This window comes from Schistocerca cancellata, chromosome 3 (assembly GCF_023864275.1).
Source record: "Schistocerca cancellata isolate TAMUIC-IGC-003103 chromosome 3, iqSchCanc2.1, whole genome shotgun sequence".
Lineage (NCBI taxonomy): Eukaryota > Metazoa > Arthropoda > Insecta > Orthoptera > Acrididae > Schistocerca > Schistocerca cancellata.
Genome location: NC_064628.1, coordinates 814,646,237 through 814,661,823, shown reverse-complemented (window position 1 = coordinate 814,661,823; position 15,587 = coordinate 814,646,237). Strand labels below are relative to the sequence as shown.

Sequence of the window (15,587 nt, the reverse complement as noted above, 5' to 3'; positions counted from 1 at the left end):
GATGTTACTCGCAAATTTCAAATGGAAAGGGTATCGTGTGACACATTCAGGTGATAGAGAATTACATGAACAAAACGACAGCGTCCTTAAATTAAACACAGCTTTATTCATTTTTAATCAATGACCAATGTTTCTTTCCTACAGGTGACATGAAACCTGGTGGCTTTATCACAAGCAGAACGCATTAAGACCGTTCTGGATATGAGGAGTATTATCGCAGACGTTTTCAATCAATGCTATCCAGACACACCACTCATCAGACACAGTGCGGTGATGCAATTTCTTGCGAAACTCCATGGCTGGATGATCGAAAAAGGCTATGAATGAAGAAACGTCAATGCTGTTCTGGCATAATTCAGTAAACCATGTTAGTCCGGAGTGCCTCCAGAGCAACTAACAAGAAACTGGTGTAACCAGACGCAAGTTGCCATTACCCGAATGACTTAATGTTAGCATAATGAACTAATTTCTCTGAGAACGGAGAGGCAAATAAACAGAATCACTGAGACCCGGCAGACGTTAGCCCTCCCTGGATGGATACATAGACGGTAGTTGGCGCGTCGAAATTCATAGTTTCGTGGTGATAAATAGGTAGTAGAGGTCTTGCGGAGGGCTTGCTACATTCATCGAATTTAAATCAATGTGGCGACATGCGAAGGTAGTTGTGTATGTGGTGAGGATCAGAAACCTTGGATATATCAGGGAGCTGATTGTTGATGTTCGTGTATGCATTTTGGTACATGTGTTAGTTAAAGTCTATGAAGCAAAAAGTAATAACCTTGAAATGTGCTGGACAACACGCCAAGCACACCCCATCGCCTTTTTTGAGTAATCACCAGCGTTTGCCTTGACTATGCAAAATGGGGCATAAATCCAGAATGAATAAAGTTGTACTCCAATAAAAGACACCATTGTTTCTGTTGTGTAGTTCTTTATTTTTCTGATATGTCACGTGAGTTACACCGAAGATGGTGGTTTCCAAAATGCACACCATACTGATAAGAGAGCCTAACAGTTTCTCCACCTCTCCCACTTCAAACTACTTAACTTAAAATATTTATTTTTCCATCTTTTTTGTTTTGAAGGGGTGGTTCCACACCTATGGATCACCCTGCAGTTATGCAGAGATGAAGACGATTGCAATTGGTAGACTTACGAGGAGATCTTCACTTACACCAGTCTTTGGGGTGATGACTGCAACAATAACGATTAGGGCTCTTCCCTCGATCTTTACAACATCCCTTCTGGTCTTGATGTTACATAGTTTAAACACAGTTGAGCTACTGTTGCGTACTCTGGCTGTTAATTATAATTGTTCATCTCAATTTAACCAAGGGTAATCTTCCAAAAAATCTTAGTCATGAGTGAAAGACTGAACCAAATTTAATCTCTTTCATGACACTGACCCAAAGAAAAAATTAAAATTTTGTATATGTATGTTTGTATGTATGCTGGACAATGGTGTCTATTCCAACAACACAATAGTAAGTCACACTCAATAGGTTGCTGCAAGAGTGGTTTCTCTGTTACTGAATTTCTTTCTTTGCACATACATATGTGTTCTTTGGAATATGTGGATATTATGACTTAACTACGTGTTTTGCGAAGAGTGCTACCTGGGGTGTAATGTAGAGATTAGATTAGTACTTAGTCCATAGATCATGAATATGACACTTCGTAATGATGTGGAACGTGTCAGGCTAATAAAAGGTGTATATACAAGATATTACATTACACAAAATATTACATGACACTTAATATTTTTAATTTCTTTTTGGTGGGGGTTGGGGAAATTACCCACTTACTATATCCAAAATTTCATCTAATGAGTAGAAGGAGTTGCCATTAAGAAATTCTTTTAATTTCCTTTTAAATGCTATATAGCTATCTGTCAGACTTTTGATGCTGTTGGGTAAGTGACCAAAGACTTTTGTGTCAGCATAATTTACCCCCTTCTGAGCCAAAGTTAGATTTAACCTTACTTTTGAATTCGGTCGGATTGTTAATAACAAATTTTATAAGTGAACATATATATTGTGAGGCTACAGTGAAGATCTCTAGCTCTTTAAATAAGTGTCTGCAGGATGATGTGTTTGTGTTTTTGGTGGAAGAAGACAGAGAGTATACTAGCAAACTATTCGATGGATAAATCACTATCAACCGAATCCCATGCCCTCACTCCATGGGACATTGGAAACTGAATGTGGAACGGTTGAGGGGTGTGAAATGTAGCAAAGGATACTAATACACGGTATGATTATAAGAAATTGTAGGTCACCAACACTCCCTACAAATCTGATTCTTGAATTAAGTATACAGGACAAAAAGTTAGTAAGCCCTCCAGGTGACATCACGCTAATACTGCGTAAAACCAACTGTACTCCACGTAACGGACTGTGTGTGGCAAGGAAGAGAATCTACAAGCTTCTTCAAATATTTCATATTTACTTAAACCCATTTGTTTACTTTTAGATCTCGCAGAGCTGCTAAATTGTAGAGATGTTGATTGCTATAGTCCCAGACATTTTCCAAGGGATTAAGATCAAGTAATTTAGCAGACGAGTTGAGGTATGATAAGAGGCATGGGTGTTCATCAAACCAACCACTACGTCACCAAGAATTTTCCATTGAATATCCTGATCCATGTTAATGGTGACCTGAATGGGCGGGTCCAAACCATGAACATAAATAAATAAAAACCTAAAAATAACAGAAACGCCTCTGGACTGCACTTCACCCTCCACACACTGCGTCAAACGTTTCATTGCGCCGTCTGTGCACTCGACGCACTGCATCATTTGAACAAAGAGACACACAACATGGCTTCAGTCACCTACTTTCAGATTTCGCTGTTGTTTGGTCTATTGAAGACTTGCAGACTTATGTGCCCCCTTGAGGAATGGCAGTGAGAAAGGGTGACACTCATTTCCTGTTCCTGTTGGTTGGGATCCTTTCACAAGTACTGTTCTTACACCTGGTTGCATGGCTGTGGGTGGTATAGCATTACGTGTAGACAATACAGAGGGCTGGTCGGAGAAACCTCTGTGTGAAGTCAGGATAGTTGTCGGGCACCTATGAAGCGTCTTCGACGCTAGTAAGACTTTATTAGGGTTCAATATTTATGCAGATTGTTTACAAGTTATCGTTATTCCGCACCAGGTCGGCTGTTGCTCATTCAGCTGCGTGTTGGATTCTAGCTACGTCCGCCGAGTCAGTGCAGCGGTTGCGCGCACAGGAGAGGATGTCAGCGACCATCGGTCTGGCACGGACTGCCGGCGAGCAGACAAGGCCGTTTTGGGTTGGCTGTTGGAGTGTACTCGGTTCCACTTCGAATCCTGCAATGACGCTCGATGACCCTTCAGCGATGTACCTGTTGTTGCCAGTCGTCTTGATCTCCTTCCTGCCCCTGGTAGTTTTCAGCACCCAAAAGAGTCTGCGTGTTGAACAGGAACGTACACCCCAAAAGGCTCTGTTGCTGGCTGCTGCATTAAAGTCTGGTATTGGCAACAATCTGCGATGTGAAGTTATCGGTAGCCAGTCAGTTTGTCCTTCAGCAGAAGGTAGGCGGCGAGCAGCAAGTAATTCATCAGGTGAAGGCCATCATTTTGCATACATCTTTGGCTAGTTCACAGACTTTGGTCTAGCATCTAGGACATAGACTGACTACAGTATCGTAATTATGGAATCGAGTGCCATTATTGTGAATGCCATCGATCCCTATGATCAGTTCATGACAGGAGCTGGAGAGCTGGAGTATTCAAAGTGAGCTAGCTTGAGGCTATGACGCAAGGTTGTGTTCGTAATAACTGAACGTTAATTTTAATTTTAATAATGAACAGCCTCAGTTGCACCGTTTACCTAGAATTTACCTAGGTTTCAGTCGGGATAACCCAACCTTCTTCAGAATAACGGTATCTACCGTTTGTCCATAGTGGACATGGTCAAGCTAAAACTACAAATCCATAAATTATCGTCAAATTGTAAAACTTACCTGGCACTGCCTCGGCCCCCATTTCGCGACCGCGATGCGACAGCCACTAGTGCTGTACAGAAACTGACTGTACCGTCACGAGGCCCGCCTAGGTGGACAGAATACCTTGCACCTGCGCATAAACTGTATGATAGTACTTGTTGGGGCAAGACGTGAACTTAACTCCTGACCTTGAATTTACTAGTAAAGTGAAATAAAAGATATAGCTGAGGAAAATGATGTATATGTTAACCTGTGCAGAACGTACTTAGATCGACTGTGTTAACATTTATGAAGTATTCGTTGGTCATGATATGAGGAAGACATCATGTGCTTACAAGGTATGGCCTATCTAGGTAAATTTTTTTTGTGCTTAAGCATGAAGTTTAATCACCTAAAAGTAACTTAGGAGTGGGAAGGATAATATAAAGCCAACATCGTCATTATTACGACTAGGTCTAGAAATTTTTTAAGACGTAATTGTTAAGCACTTGCTTAGCTATGGTTACCACACATGAACATCCTATTGACTTAGCACACAAATGGTCATGATTGAACTTATGAACAAGTCTATATCTAATCTGTAACATCCGGCAATACGGGCCATATAAATTTGATGGTCATTATTCAAGATCAGTATATTTGACCTGAAATGGTCTAGAATGAAGTCAAAAACTAGTGCACGTGCCTGATTGAGCTTCTTGGCGAAGTTATGGTTATGAGTTGCAGAAAACACTATAGTAGGGGATAATGTGGCGGCAATGGGATACTCAATTTGTCTTCATGGAGATGATCCACACATATACTGTAAAAACTGTGTGTGGACCCACTCCTAAGTTCTTTTTAGGTGATTAAACTTCATGCTTAAGCACAAAAAAATTTACCTAGATAGGCTATACCTTGTAAGCACATGATGTCTTCCTCATATCATGACCAATGAATACTTCATAAATGTTAACACAGTCGATCTAAGTACGTTCTGCACAGGTTAACATATACGCCCTTTTCCTCAGCTATACCTTTTATTTCACTTTACTAGTAAATTCAAGGTCAGGAGTTAATTTCACGTCTTGCCTCATCAAGTAACTATCATACAGTTGATGCGCAGGCGCAAGGTATTGTGTCCACCTAGGCGGGCCTCATGATGCTTCAGTCAGTTTCTGTACAGCACTAGTGGCTGTCGCATCGCGGTCGCGAAGTCGGGGCCGAGGCAGTGCCACGAAAGTTTTACAATTTGACGATAATTTATGGATTTGTAGTTTTAGCTTGATCATGTTCACTATGGACAAACGGTAGATACTGCTATTCTGAAGAAGGTTGGGTTATCCCGACTGAAACCTAGGTAAATTCTAGGTAAACGGTGCAACTGAGGCTGTTCATTATTAAAATTAAAATTAATATTTATACAGTTGCTGACAGGGCCGCGAAATGTTGAAGATATTTATAACTGAACGTGTCCGCCATATTCTGCTTTATTCACTTCACACGTTGTTAACTGCTGTCTCGGTCCCGCGCTATGTACTCTCGTGAAAGAGATATATTTTCTCGCAGCATGCCTTACGAACTAACAAGTATTCTTGTCTAGCTTCTTTTGGTTTTCTGTCGCAATTTTTTCTCCTAAATGCCTATGCTTACACAGGAGACATTATTGTCGACATGATCTATTTGCGACGTAGTGGCTTGCTTCCTGTTTCTGCTTCTATATCCGATATGACTTGAATTTGCCTGTGGCAACGTAAGCCAAATTTTTCTAATTTTTACCCCTTACTATCCTGTGCTGTAACAACACTTAGGACAGTCCATATTGATACCCCCAACAAATCGAACAAATTCATTCACAGTATGGTCGTGGGTGAGTCCAGACACGATGGCTCTTTTCTGCCATTCTGTACATCTTCATGTCGACCTTTCTTACTGCGCTGATTTCATATAGCTGACTGTCACAGACGCAAAACTTCATTTTCATTATTTACGTCAGTAGTGGACTGTCAGGTGACCGCCTGGTAACTGTTCTACACCACTAACTCTGTTCCAAAGCATCTAGTCCACTCTTTTAAGGGGATGACTAATACAGTGACAGAAAAAATCGCAGCACCAAAACATAATTAATGTAGAGAAACGAAATGTCGGGAATGCCTTCGTCAAGGTAATATATGTAAGTGATTAACATTGCAAGATCATAGATTAATATAAGCGCGATAATAGCCATTGCAAGTGTGAAATGCTGGTACATTAATAACCGGTGAAACCGCCAGAATGTTGAATGCAAGCCTGCAGATGTGCATGCATTGTGTTGTACAGGTGCCGATTGTTAGTTTGTGGGTTGGAGTTCCATGCCTATTACACTTGGTAGGTCAATACAGCGGCGGTAAATACTGGTTGTGGATGACTCTGGAGTTGTCCGATGATGTCCCACATGTGCTCGACTGGAGACGGATCTGGTGATCGAGCAGACCAAGGCAACATGTGTCGACTCTGTAGTCGGCCCCGGTGGCCGAGCGGTTCTAGGCGCTTCAGTCCGGAACCGTGCGACTGCTACGATCGCAGGTTTGAATCCTGCCTCGGGCTTGGATGTGTGTGTGATGTCCTTAGGTTAGTTAGGTTTAAGTGGTTCTAAGTTCTAGGGGACTGATGACCTCAGAAGTTAAGTCCAATAGTGCTCAGAGCCATTTGAACCATTTGAACCATAACTCCAGGTGTAGGTCCAATGTGTCTAGCACGCAGACAGCTGGTTGCTGGCCTTCAACTGCCGTCCTACCCAACACACGACCATCACTGGCACTGAGGCAGAACCAACTTCATTAGAAAACAGAACAGACCTCCAAAAAATGGCTCTAAGCACTATGGGACTTAACAGCTGAGGTTATCAGTCCCCTAGACTTAGAACTACTTAAACCTAACTAACCTAAGGACATCACACACATCCATGCCCTAGGCACGATTCGAACCTGCGACCGTAGCAGCCGCACGCTTCTTGACTGAAGCGCCTAGAGCCGCTCGGCCACATCGGCCGGCTAAACAGACCTCCACCCTGCCCTCTAACGAGCTTTGGCTTGGCACCATTGAAGTTGCAAATGGCGGTTGCTTGCTATCAGTGGAATGCACGCTATAGGGAGTCTGGTTCGGAAGTGTCCTTGAAATTACCGATTTGTTCTGCCAACCTTCGTTTAAGTCGCACAACTCCTTCTTGGTGTTGTGATTTTTTTGAATCAGTGTATTTTGCTCCTTAAAATAAAAATCGAACTGTCAACCTCCGCTCTAGCTTTATCCTAACAACTTCGGCTACTCTGGTTTAATGACAGGTATGAAGCCTGAAATTCATCTCATTATGCCTGATGGAACATCTCTTACAGATGGTGCGACTACATTGCAAAGCCTGCCCGCTCGTGACAACGTCACTCCAGTCAATTCGACATCCTCGACAACGGATGGGTCGCGGATACTGGGAGGCAGCAACGCACTCGAGGGCGCTTTCCCCTACCAGGTGAGTGGCGTCGGCATCCTTTCCCTCTTCGACGCTCTAGATCCGGGCCAACTTGGCCTATGCGTAAATGCAGCCCTGCTAAAATAATATAAAATATACATGCTGCATGCTGCCCGATAAAATCTGCCGTACCAGTATATCTCATGGGGCGGGGACGGGGGGGGGGGGGGGGGGGGGAAGAGATAGCCAGATCGTGCGAAGATCAAATCGAGTTTTATTTATTCGGACATTAAGTCAAAAGTTCTTAAAATTACAGTGATATATGTGCAATGAAGTTACATCTGTCTTGAGTCTAATGTGCGAGACTGATCGGGTCTTTCATGTAATTTCATTTATAGACACATTTATAGATACGTATTCGTAGTTGTTCACTTCAAGACAATTCTTTGTGCTGATCCTTTTTAATAAAAAGAAATACCTTTGCTTGTGCCCACTCACTCCTTTCCGCAGGCTGGAAGCAAGTATTCGGTGTACCCTCTTTTCCGTGTACCCATTGGAATCTTTGAGTGATTGTGGAATTTCCTACCAAGCATATTAATTTTTTCGGCATTTTGTGCTATGAGTCTCTCGTGTTCCAGAAGTACTTATGATGCCTGTATTCTTCTACTACCAACTTTATATTGTTTTCTGACCACTCAATCGCTCAAGTGGCATGCATTCAGTAACAAAAATAGTTCTCGCGCGAAACAGCAGACGAATGCTCTTTGTGCTGCGACTGCCGAAGCGGAGGAAGCGCGAAGTTTCTTTGATCGTTCGTTGAAAGACCGTTGAGCAGCGGAACACTAACGAACACTTCCGAATGCGAACCGAACAAGACTGAATGCTGTTGCTCGTGCTCGGGTACTGTTTACTGCATCTCGTTCGTATGTGTTCGCTCCGGTGTAAATCATGCTTTACACTAGGGATCCCCAAACTATTTTGGACAAGTGACCCCTTTTCCAAAATGAACTGTTACCTCAGACCCCCATGGCCAAATTACCTACAAATATGTTGTATGTTGTATTTACCACTTTTTCAGTCACTTTACTTCACTTAATTTAGCTATGTAATAACTTTGTAATCTCTTGAAATAAATGAGTACTTATATGAGTTATTATCGTTCAAGCTCCAACGAATTTCAAAACGCAAATGAACTTTCAACCTGAGTGCAAGCTCGTTAAATAGTAAAATATCAGGAACATGTTTGGACTTGATCATGAATTCGTTCGTGTTAAATTGCGTAAGCGTCAAATAGAGAGCAAGTCAAAACGCGCCTGAAAGACGTACGCTCGAACTCATTATCTTGCACAAACTTGTCCACACAGACTCGCCGAGTTTTTCATCTTGTACGAACTTGAGACTTTACATTACTACAACAATGCTATTTACTACAAAAATATTAATTATTCTTAGTACACGTAACACAACATAAACAATAGAGTACCTACCTATCTTGAAAGTTTTAAATAAGAACTTGTGTTAATTTAATAGGGGTCGATTTTTAGACCTCGTCGACCCGCAAAATCAGTTTTCGTTTATGTCGACCCCTGGGAAACCGATATCGACCCCAAGGAGTCGATATCGACCACTTTGGGAATACCTGCTTTACACGCTCAAGTTATCCATAGACAAGTTCTTACTACTGGCCGCATCGAAAGGAGATTGTCATAGGCATGGCGTGAAGCAAAGTAGGGGAACATGTAGATCAATCGTAAGTGGTGATCAGCAATCAGGCCTGTAATAATCCCTTAATGTTCTGTCAGCTGTAGATAACTCGTTAGGAAATTAATCCGCTACTGCTGGCGTATATTCACAGCTACCTGTTAGGGCGCCAGAATACCTTGGCGTTGCTAAGCCAGTGTGTAACGCCACTTTGGACATCAAGAACTGTAGCACCTCTTGCCTGCAAGTTCGTCTGGGCGCTCTCGTTACGCCAAAAGTTTTAATATCATCTTTCTTGTCCCGTCTTCGCTTTTCGTTGTTCATGTCCGTCTGAATTTCAGAACTACATATTATGTATTCTCCTGTGAAGTAAGAGCAGGAATCGTAGTACTATATATCATTTGGTAAGAGAAAAATGATTTCCGTAGCACAATAACACTCCCTATTTAGTGAATAATAACAGAATAGTTTTTTATGCGAGGATTGAACAATTGATTTTAACAATGTCTTCTGAACTAGAATCGATTATAAACAACAAATTTCACAACAGTTGTGATATTGGCTGTTTTTTTGCGTATTGTTTGTAGCGGTGCAAGCTGCCTGCCACGCTAGTTAACTCAACTCACGATTAAGTCAATAAGCAATTAGTCCTTGTAGGTCCACAACGCGGTGGAATGACACTGGCAATGATAATCGGTCACGCTGCTCAGTGCAAATGCAGATGGAGTTTAATTGCCCAACATACGAGGGTAATCCCATAAAGAAGGTCTCCTATTTTTTTTATAAGTACATAGATCTGTTTATTTCTACAATGGTTTACATCAGTTTACAGCTTCAACATTTAGCTGTTTTTCGACATAATCACCGTTTCTGCCGATGCATTTTTGTAGACGCTGAGGCAGTTTTTGTGTACCTATGTCATACCAGCTCGCCGCCATGCTGTTCAAAAAGTTATGAACCTCTTCTTTCACCTCGTCGCCGGACTACAATTAATGTTGACAGGTACTGTGAGACTGAAAAAACTCAAACGGGCAATACAGAACCGGAGAAGAGGAATGTTCAGCAAGGGAGTACACATTCTCCACGACAACGCTCGCCCATACATCGCTCGGCAAACCGTTGCTCTCCTGCAACAATTTCAGTGGAACATAATCACCCACCCACTCTATGGTCCTGACTTGGCGCCCAGTGACTATCGCCTGTTCCCTAGGTTAAAAGAACATTTGGCCGGAAAGCGATTCAGCTCCGACGACGAGGTGACAGAAGAGGTTAATAACTTTCTGAACAGGATGGTGGAGAGCTGGTGTGACATGGGCATACAAAAACTACCACAGTGTCTACAAAAATGCATCGACAGAAATGGTGATTATGTCGAATAGTAGCTAAATGTTCAAGCTGTAAGCTGATGTAAACCATTGTAGAAATAAACAGGTATATACTTATATAAAAATAGGAGACCTTACTTTTGGGATTACGCTCGTACAAAAATAAACAAATCGGGGACTGCATCAATTAATTTTCCTGGTAAATGAAAGATGCTCCTCGTGATGGCACCTGTTTTACACCGGAGCACCGTCACAGCGAGACTACAGTTCAGTCATATAGAACTGACTGGCGATATTTATTAAGATTATAGGTCACTTCATCAGACAGTTGTAGGCTAAAAATAATGACGATGTCCTTAAAAATTAATTTATTTGCCTTCAAAATGCTTCTCAGATAAAGGTAAACTACAGCTGAGTTCTCTTTAGCAAGGATAAAAATTAATGGGCGTCGAGTTACAAAAAATAATTTACGTTAGTCAATAGTGTGATAAATTTCGTATTAGTTCTGATATCACTTTGTAAAATACACTGAAGGAAATAATGCAACCAACCACAAGTTTTCTTGAAATGGCTTTATTACACCATTATTATTTTCGGGCCTGAGCCCCTCGTCAGTTGGTAGCGTTGACTTCTTGCGTTTTACATTTGTGTTGCGTCCTACAGAGGGATCCTGAAAAATGTGTACACTCTTTTATAGTCAATATTAATGGAACAAAGTGACATGACGGTACATTTCTTGCATGATGGGGGGAAACACATGAATGTGTTCAAAGTTACCCCCATTAGTAGCAAAACAACGTTGATGTCCGCTGAACCGTTGACCGAACTACGGTTGTCAGTGTTGCCAATGTGACAGCCGCACAAGACGCCTCGATAGTTTCTCGTAGATTGTCCAGTATAGCTGGCTTCTGTTGATGAATTTCATTTTTCATGGTACGTATTAAGTCAGAAGATCGTGGTGGATACTCAATATCTCCTCTTCGACCTACCATTGGTCCAGTTAGATTTTCACCCACGTAGGCACTGACATTCCTGTGGTTGTGAGAAGGAGCGCCATCTTGTTGTAGTTAAAATGTTTGATTTCTAAACACCTCTCACATGGCAAGTAAAATCGGTGTTTACAGGATATGAAGATACATCTCACCAGTTACGGCAACTTCAAAGAAGAATGAGCCAATAATTGCGCGATGACAGACCACACCACACATTAACACCCGGCAGATTAACATGTTTGTCCAAGTGAACGTGAGGATTTTCAGGAGCCGAGGACACGCAGTTATGTCGGTTTAAAGTAGCGTTCAGTTTGAATTGCGCCTCGTCAGACCAGATAACCATCCCTGCAAAACGTTTATCCTCGCGAAGAATGCCTACAGACCACTCGCAGTACTCTATCCATCCTTCAAACCGCGTCGTCCTCGTTCACAGCGGGCAGCAATCTTGGAAATCTCACGCGCGCCCTGCTTCACAGGTTTTTGAGGTGACCTAGTAAAACGTTGCACTCGGCAGGGCTGGAAGCTGCACTTGTGTTTTTGGTCGGACAGACCTTTTTCCTAATGCACATCCTCAAGAATACCGTCGGCTTCAAATTTATCTCAAATACGACAAGTTGTTGTACGTATTGGTGGCTGAGTTTTGTACACATTACACCACTGCCGTTGTACCTCCATCATATTTTCGTACTTCCAGTACCACCACAATACGGCCTTGCTTTTCTCAAACAACAATCGTACTTCATTCATTGCTGCGCTGTCATCTGCTGGAAAACGCGCGCCAAGATCTGTTGAGAAAACAATGGACTACGCTAATGCGCAAAATTACAACGATATGCCATTTTGTTCCAAAGATATTAACTATCAAAGAGGTCGACATTTTTCTGGACTCCTCTGTATGTAATTATAAAAACTGTGTTAAATTTTAGGTGGGGATATGTAAAATCTTTTGTAAACTATGTGGGACAAAAGTTTTGTTATATTTAAAAACTAAACTCCGTCCGGTACCTACCGACCCGCCGTGTCATCCTCAGCCCACAGGTGTCACTGGATGCGGATATTTGTTATATTTTAGGTCAAAAATGTAAAACTTGCAAGAAGTCAGCACTACCTTCTGAGGATGGGCTCAGGCCTGAAACTAGTAATGGTGTAATAAAATCATTTCAAGAAAACTTGTGGTTGCTTGAAGAATTTCCTACAGTGTAATATACGAAAAGAGTTGCAGTGTTCTCCAACAAAAACGGATAAAATAATATTTTATAAATGCAGAAATCACGTGAATGCTACCTACATAAAAGAATTACTACAAAGAGGAAACTCACGTTGTGGAATAAACACTTAAATTCGGCGCTGCATAGAGCAAAAGCACCACAAACGTACACGCGATTCTTACAGAAAAAGCAGCGAAACAAGCGCCAGGATGGGGCCGGACACCTCTTGATATATCTACGACGAATCGCCGCCCCGTGGTTCAAACACCGAGTGTCGTTTTCTGTCTACGTTCCACCCCGCTACTAAACGCCACCGGTTGGAGGAGAGGATTCATGAATTTTGCCACTGTGACAACCGAGAATTTCTCCAAAATTCAGGGGAATCCTACAGAATTTTTTCAACAAGCGCTTGTTGTACCTCGTAAACTGACTAGCGGCTGGCTCTGGACGAGCTCTTACCTTGACTGGCTGAAAATTTGTCTGGGTGCAAAATTTAGCTTGTTTCCCACGCTTTGTACGGAGAAATGGAGGTGGCTCATTACCTGCATACGCTTCAGTCTGTGGACATTTCTGACTAACCCCTCTCCCAGGGACCTCTCGTAGTTCGCACAGAGAAAGACCCTTTGCGGTCACCAGTCTGGGATTACCGTTACCTGAAGCGACCTCATGCAGCTAAATAGTCCTTTGGGGAATTAAGGAAAAACCTCTCGAATGTCCGCAACTTCACCGCCCAACGCGTAAAGCCTGCAGCTGGCCTCTCTCAACACTTAACAGCAAAAGGGAAATTTTATGGGCTCAAACTCAAGATTTCACAGGCCCTGTTCCTTCAACCAGAAAATTTAGTACTATGCAACAGCAATAAATTTATTTATCGTTGTTTAGTGACATGTGACTAAACAGTTATGTCACACAATGTGCATGTGTTCTCTGCTGTTGTTCAAGTACCAGAGTCTTTAACTAGTTGTTTACAAAATGGCTATAAATGAGCACTGAGCATTATTTTTATTCACTGAAAACATTATCTTATAGGTGAGTTACCTAGAATATGCCCGCCCGATTGCCGTGCGGTCTAACGCACGGCTTTCCAGGCAGGAAGGTGCGCCTGGTCCCCGACACGAATCCGCCCGGCGGATTTGTGTCGAGGTCCGGTGAACTGGCTAGTCTGTGGATCGTTTTTAGGTGGTTTTCCATCTGCCTCGGCGAATGTGGGCTGGTTCCCCTTATTCCGCCTCAGTTACACGATGTCGGCGATTGCTGCGCAAACAAGTTCTCCACGTACGCGTACACCACCATTACTCTACCACTCAAACATAGGGGTTACACTCGTCTGGTGTGAGACGTTCCCTGGGGGGTCCACTGGGGGCCGAACCGCACAATAACCCGGGGTTCGGTGTGGGGCGGCGGAGGGGTGAAGTGGACTGCGGTAGTCGTCGTGGGGTTGTGGACCACTGCGGCTGCGGCGGGAACGGAGCATCTCCGTCGTTTCTAGGTCCCCGGTTAACATACAATACCTAGAATATAATTTCGCAGTAGTAACAAACTGAAAATAAGCGAAGTTTGGTACCTTCCTAATTCATTCCCTTCACGTTCTGTCATAACATGAAGTGCAAATGTAGCTAATGAGACTTTTCTGAGAAGCTCTAAAATTTTTTTTCAATTCAAGTTCTCTTCAATCTGAATAGCGAAAATATGAATATTCGTTCACATTTATGAATTTCTAGCAATGACTCAAATTCATCCATGGTGCTGTAACTTTCTTTCTAAGTGAGTGCATGAACATCCTTCAGTAATTTATTTAAATACTGCATTTGCAAGTTGCTCTTTAATTCTATTTCTCTCAGTATTGATTGTAATAATTGTGTCATCTGCAAAAGAATCAAATCTGCCGTTTACATAACAAATGAAGCAGCTTTACATTTCCGGTCAGAGAAACCTCCTCGTCTTCATTGTTTTCCCATAAATAAAACACGAGTCATTCGTTGTCTAAGCCATTAAATATTTAAACCTACAGTATTTCTAGGAGAACGTTGTGATTTACACTGTCAAATGCACTCCTGTTGCAGGCTGGACTGTGGATGAGCAGCAGCAGTCGGCCGTTCTGCGGCGCCACCATCGCGGACGCTAACAATCTCGTCACGGCAGCCCACTGTGTCCTCTACAGCAACGGAGACGTGTGAGTGAATAAATCCCAAACACTCCTCCCATATACCACTACTTATCTTATAGATTTGTGCACAAATCTGTAGCTTACGCGTAATGTTGCATGTTAACACAAATATTACAATTACGTAAATAGCCTTACAGAATTTCTGTCTGTAAAAGACGGGATTCAAAATATTTTGAAGTATTCAATTACTTTTCGAGCGACATTGCTACGGTTGTGAGGTACAGAGCATAGCGTACATGTATGGAACAGAGTTACATATTGGTGCATTCGGCAGAATGCCAAGGAAGGAAAACTAGAGCTTCAAATCAAGTAAGGTATTCAATAGTGCTGTGAATGCAAGATCTGCATTTGTGCACAACAGTATATGATTCCTTGCAGCATTCATTAATTAGGTTGACTATTAATTTCTGAAACCACGTATGGTAAATGCTGGAATAGTTTTTTCAAGAAAACTATAGCCAGTTCCTCCTGCCACTCGTGGTTAATCTGAGTGTGTATTGTGCGTAATTAAGTTTATAACTTTCTTTTTGAAGCTGTCTTTTCATAGGCAGCAGTCTGAGGCGGTACATAATCCAGTGGTGATGAAATAATCCCTTTTGATAAACATAGCTACACTAATGTGGTACATAATGACCCTGATCATTTACACTGTATGATGTATTTACAAATTCGGAACTTAAGACATGTCTAACACAGGCTTTAGGTTTAAGTAGACCAAACTGCAGAATCGCAACAGCCGGATATCGTCTCCTCATCTACATAGTAAGATCCACATTTTCACGAATTAATTTTGAGAATAC

At 42.2% G+C, this 15,587-nt stretch overlaps 1 protein-coding gene across 1 annotated transcript in view; it reads left to right on the top strand.

Annotated features, from left to right (window-relative positions):
* Positions 1-7,274: 7,274 nt before the first annotated feature.
* The window catches only part of LOC126176588 (chymotrypsin-1-like), a 79,109-nt gene continuing 70,796 nt past the window's right edge, over positions 7,275-15,587 (top strand). The window contains exons 1-2 of the mRNA XM_049923749.1: positions 7,275-7,454; positions 14,684-14,793. Coding sequence (XP_049779706.1) covers positions 7,275-7,454; positions 14,684-14,793 — 290 coding nt within the window. The remainder of the gene's footprint in view (positions 7,455-14,683; positions 14,794-15,587) is intronic.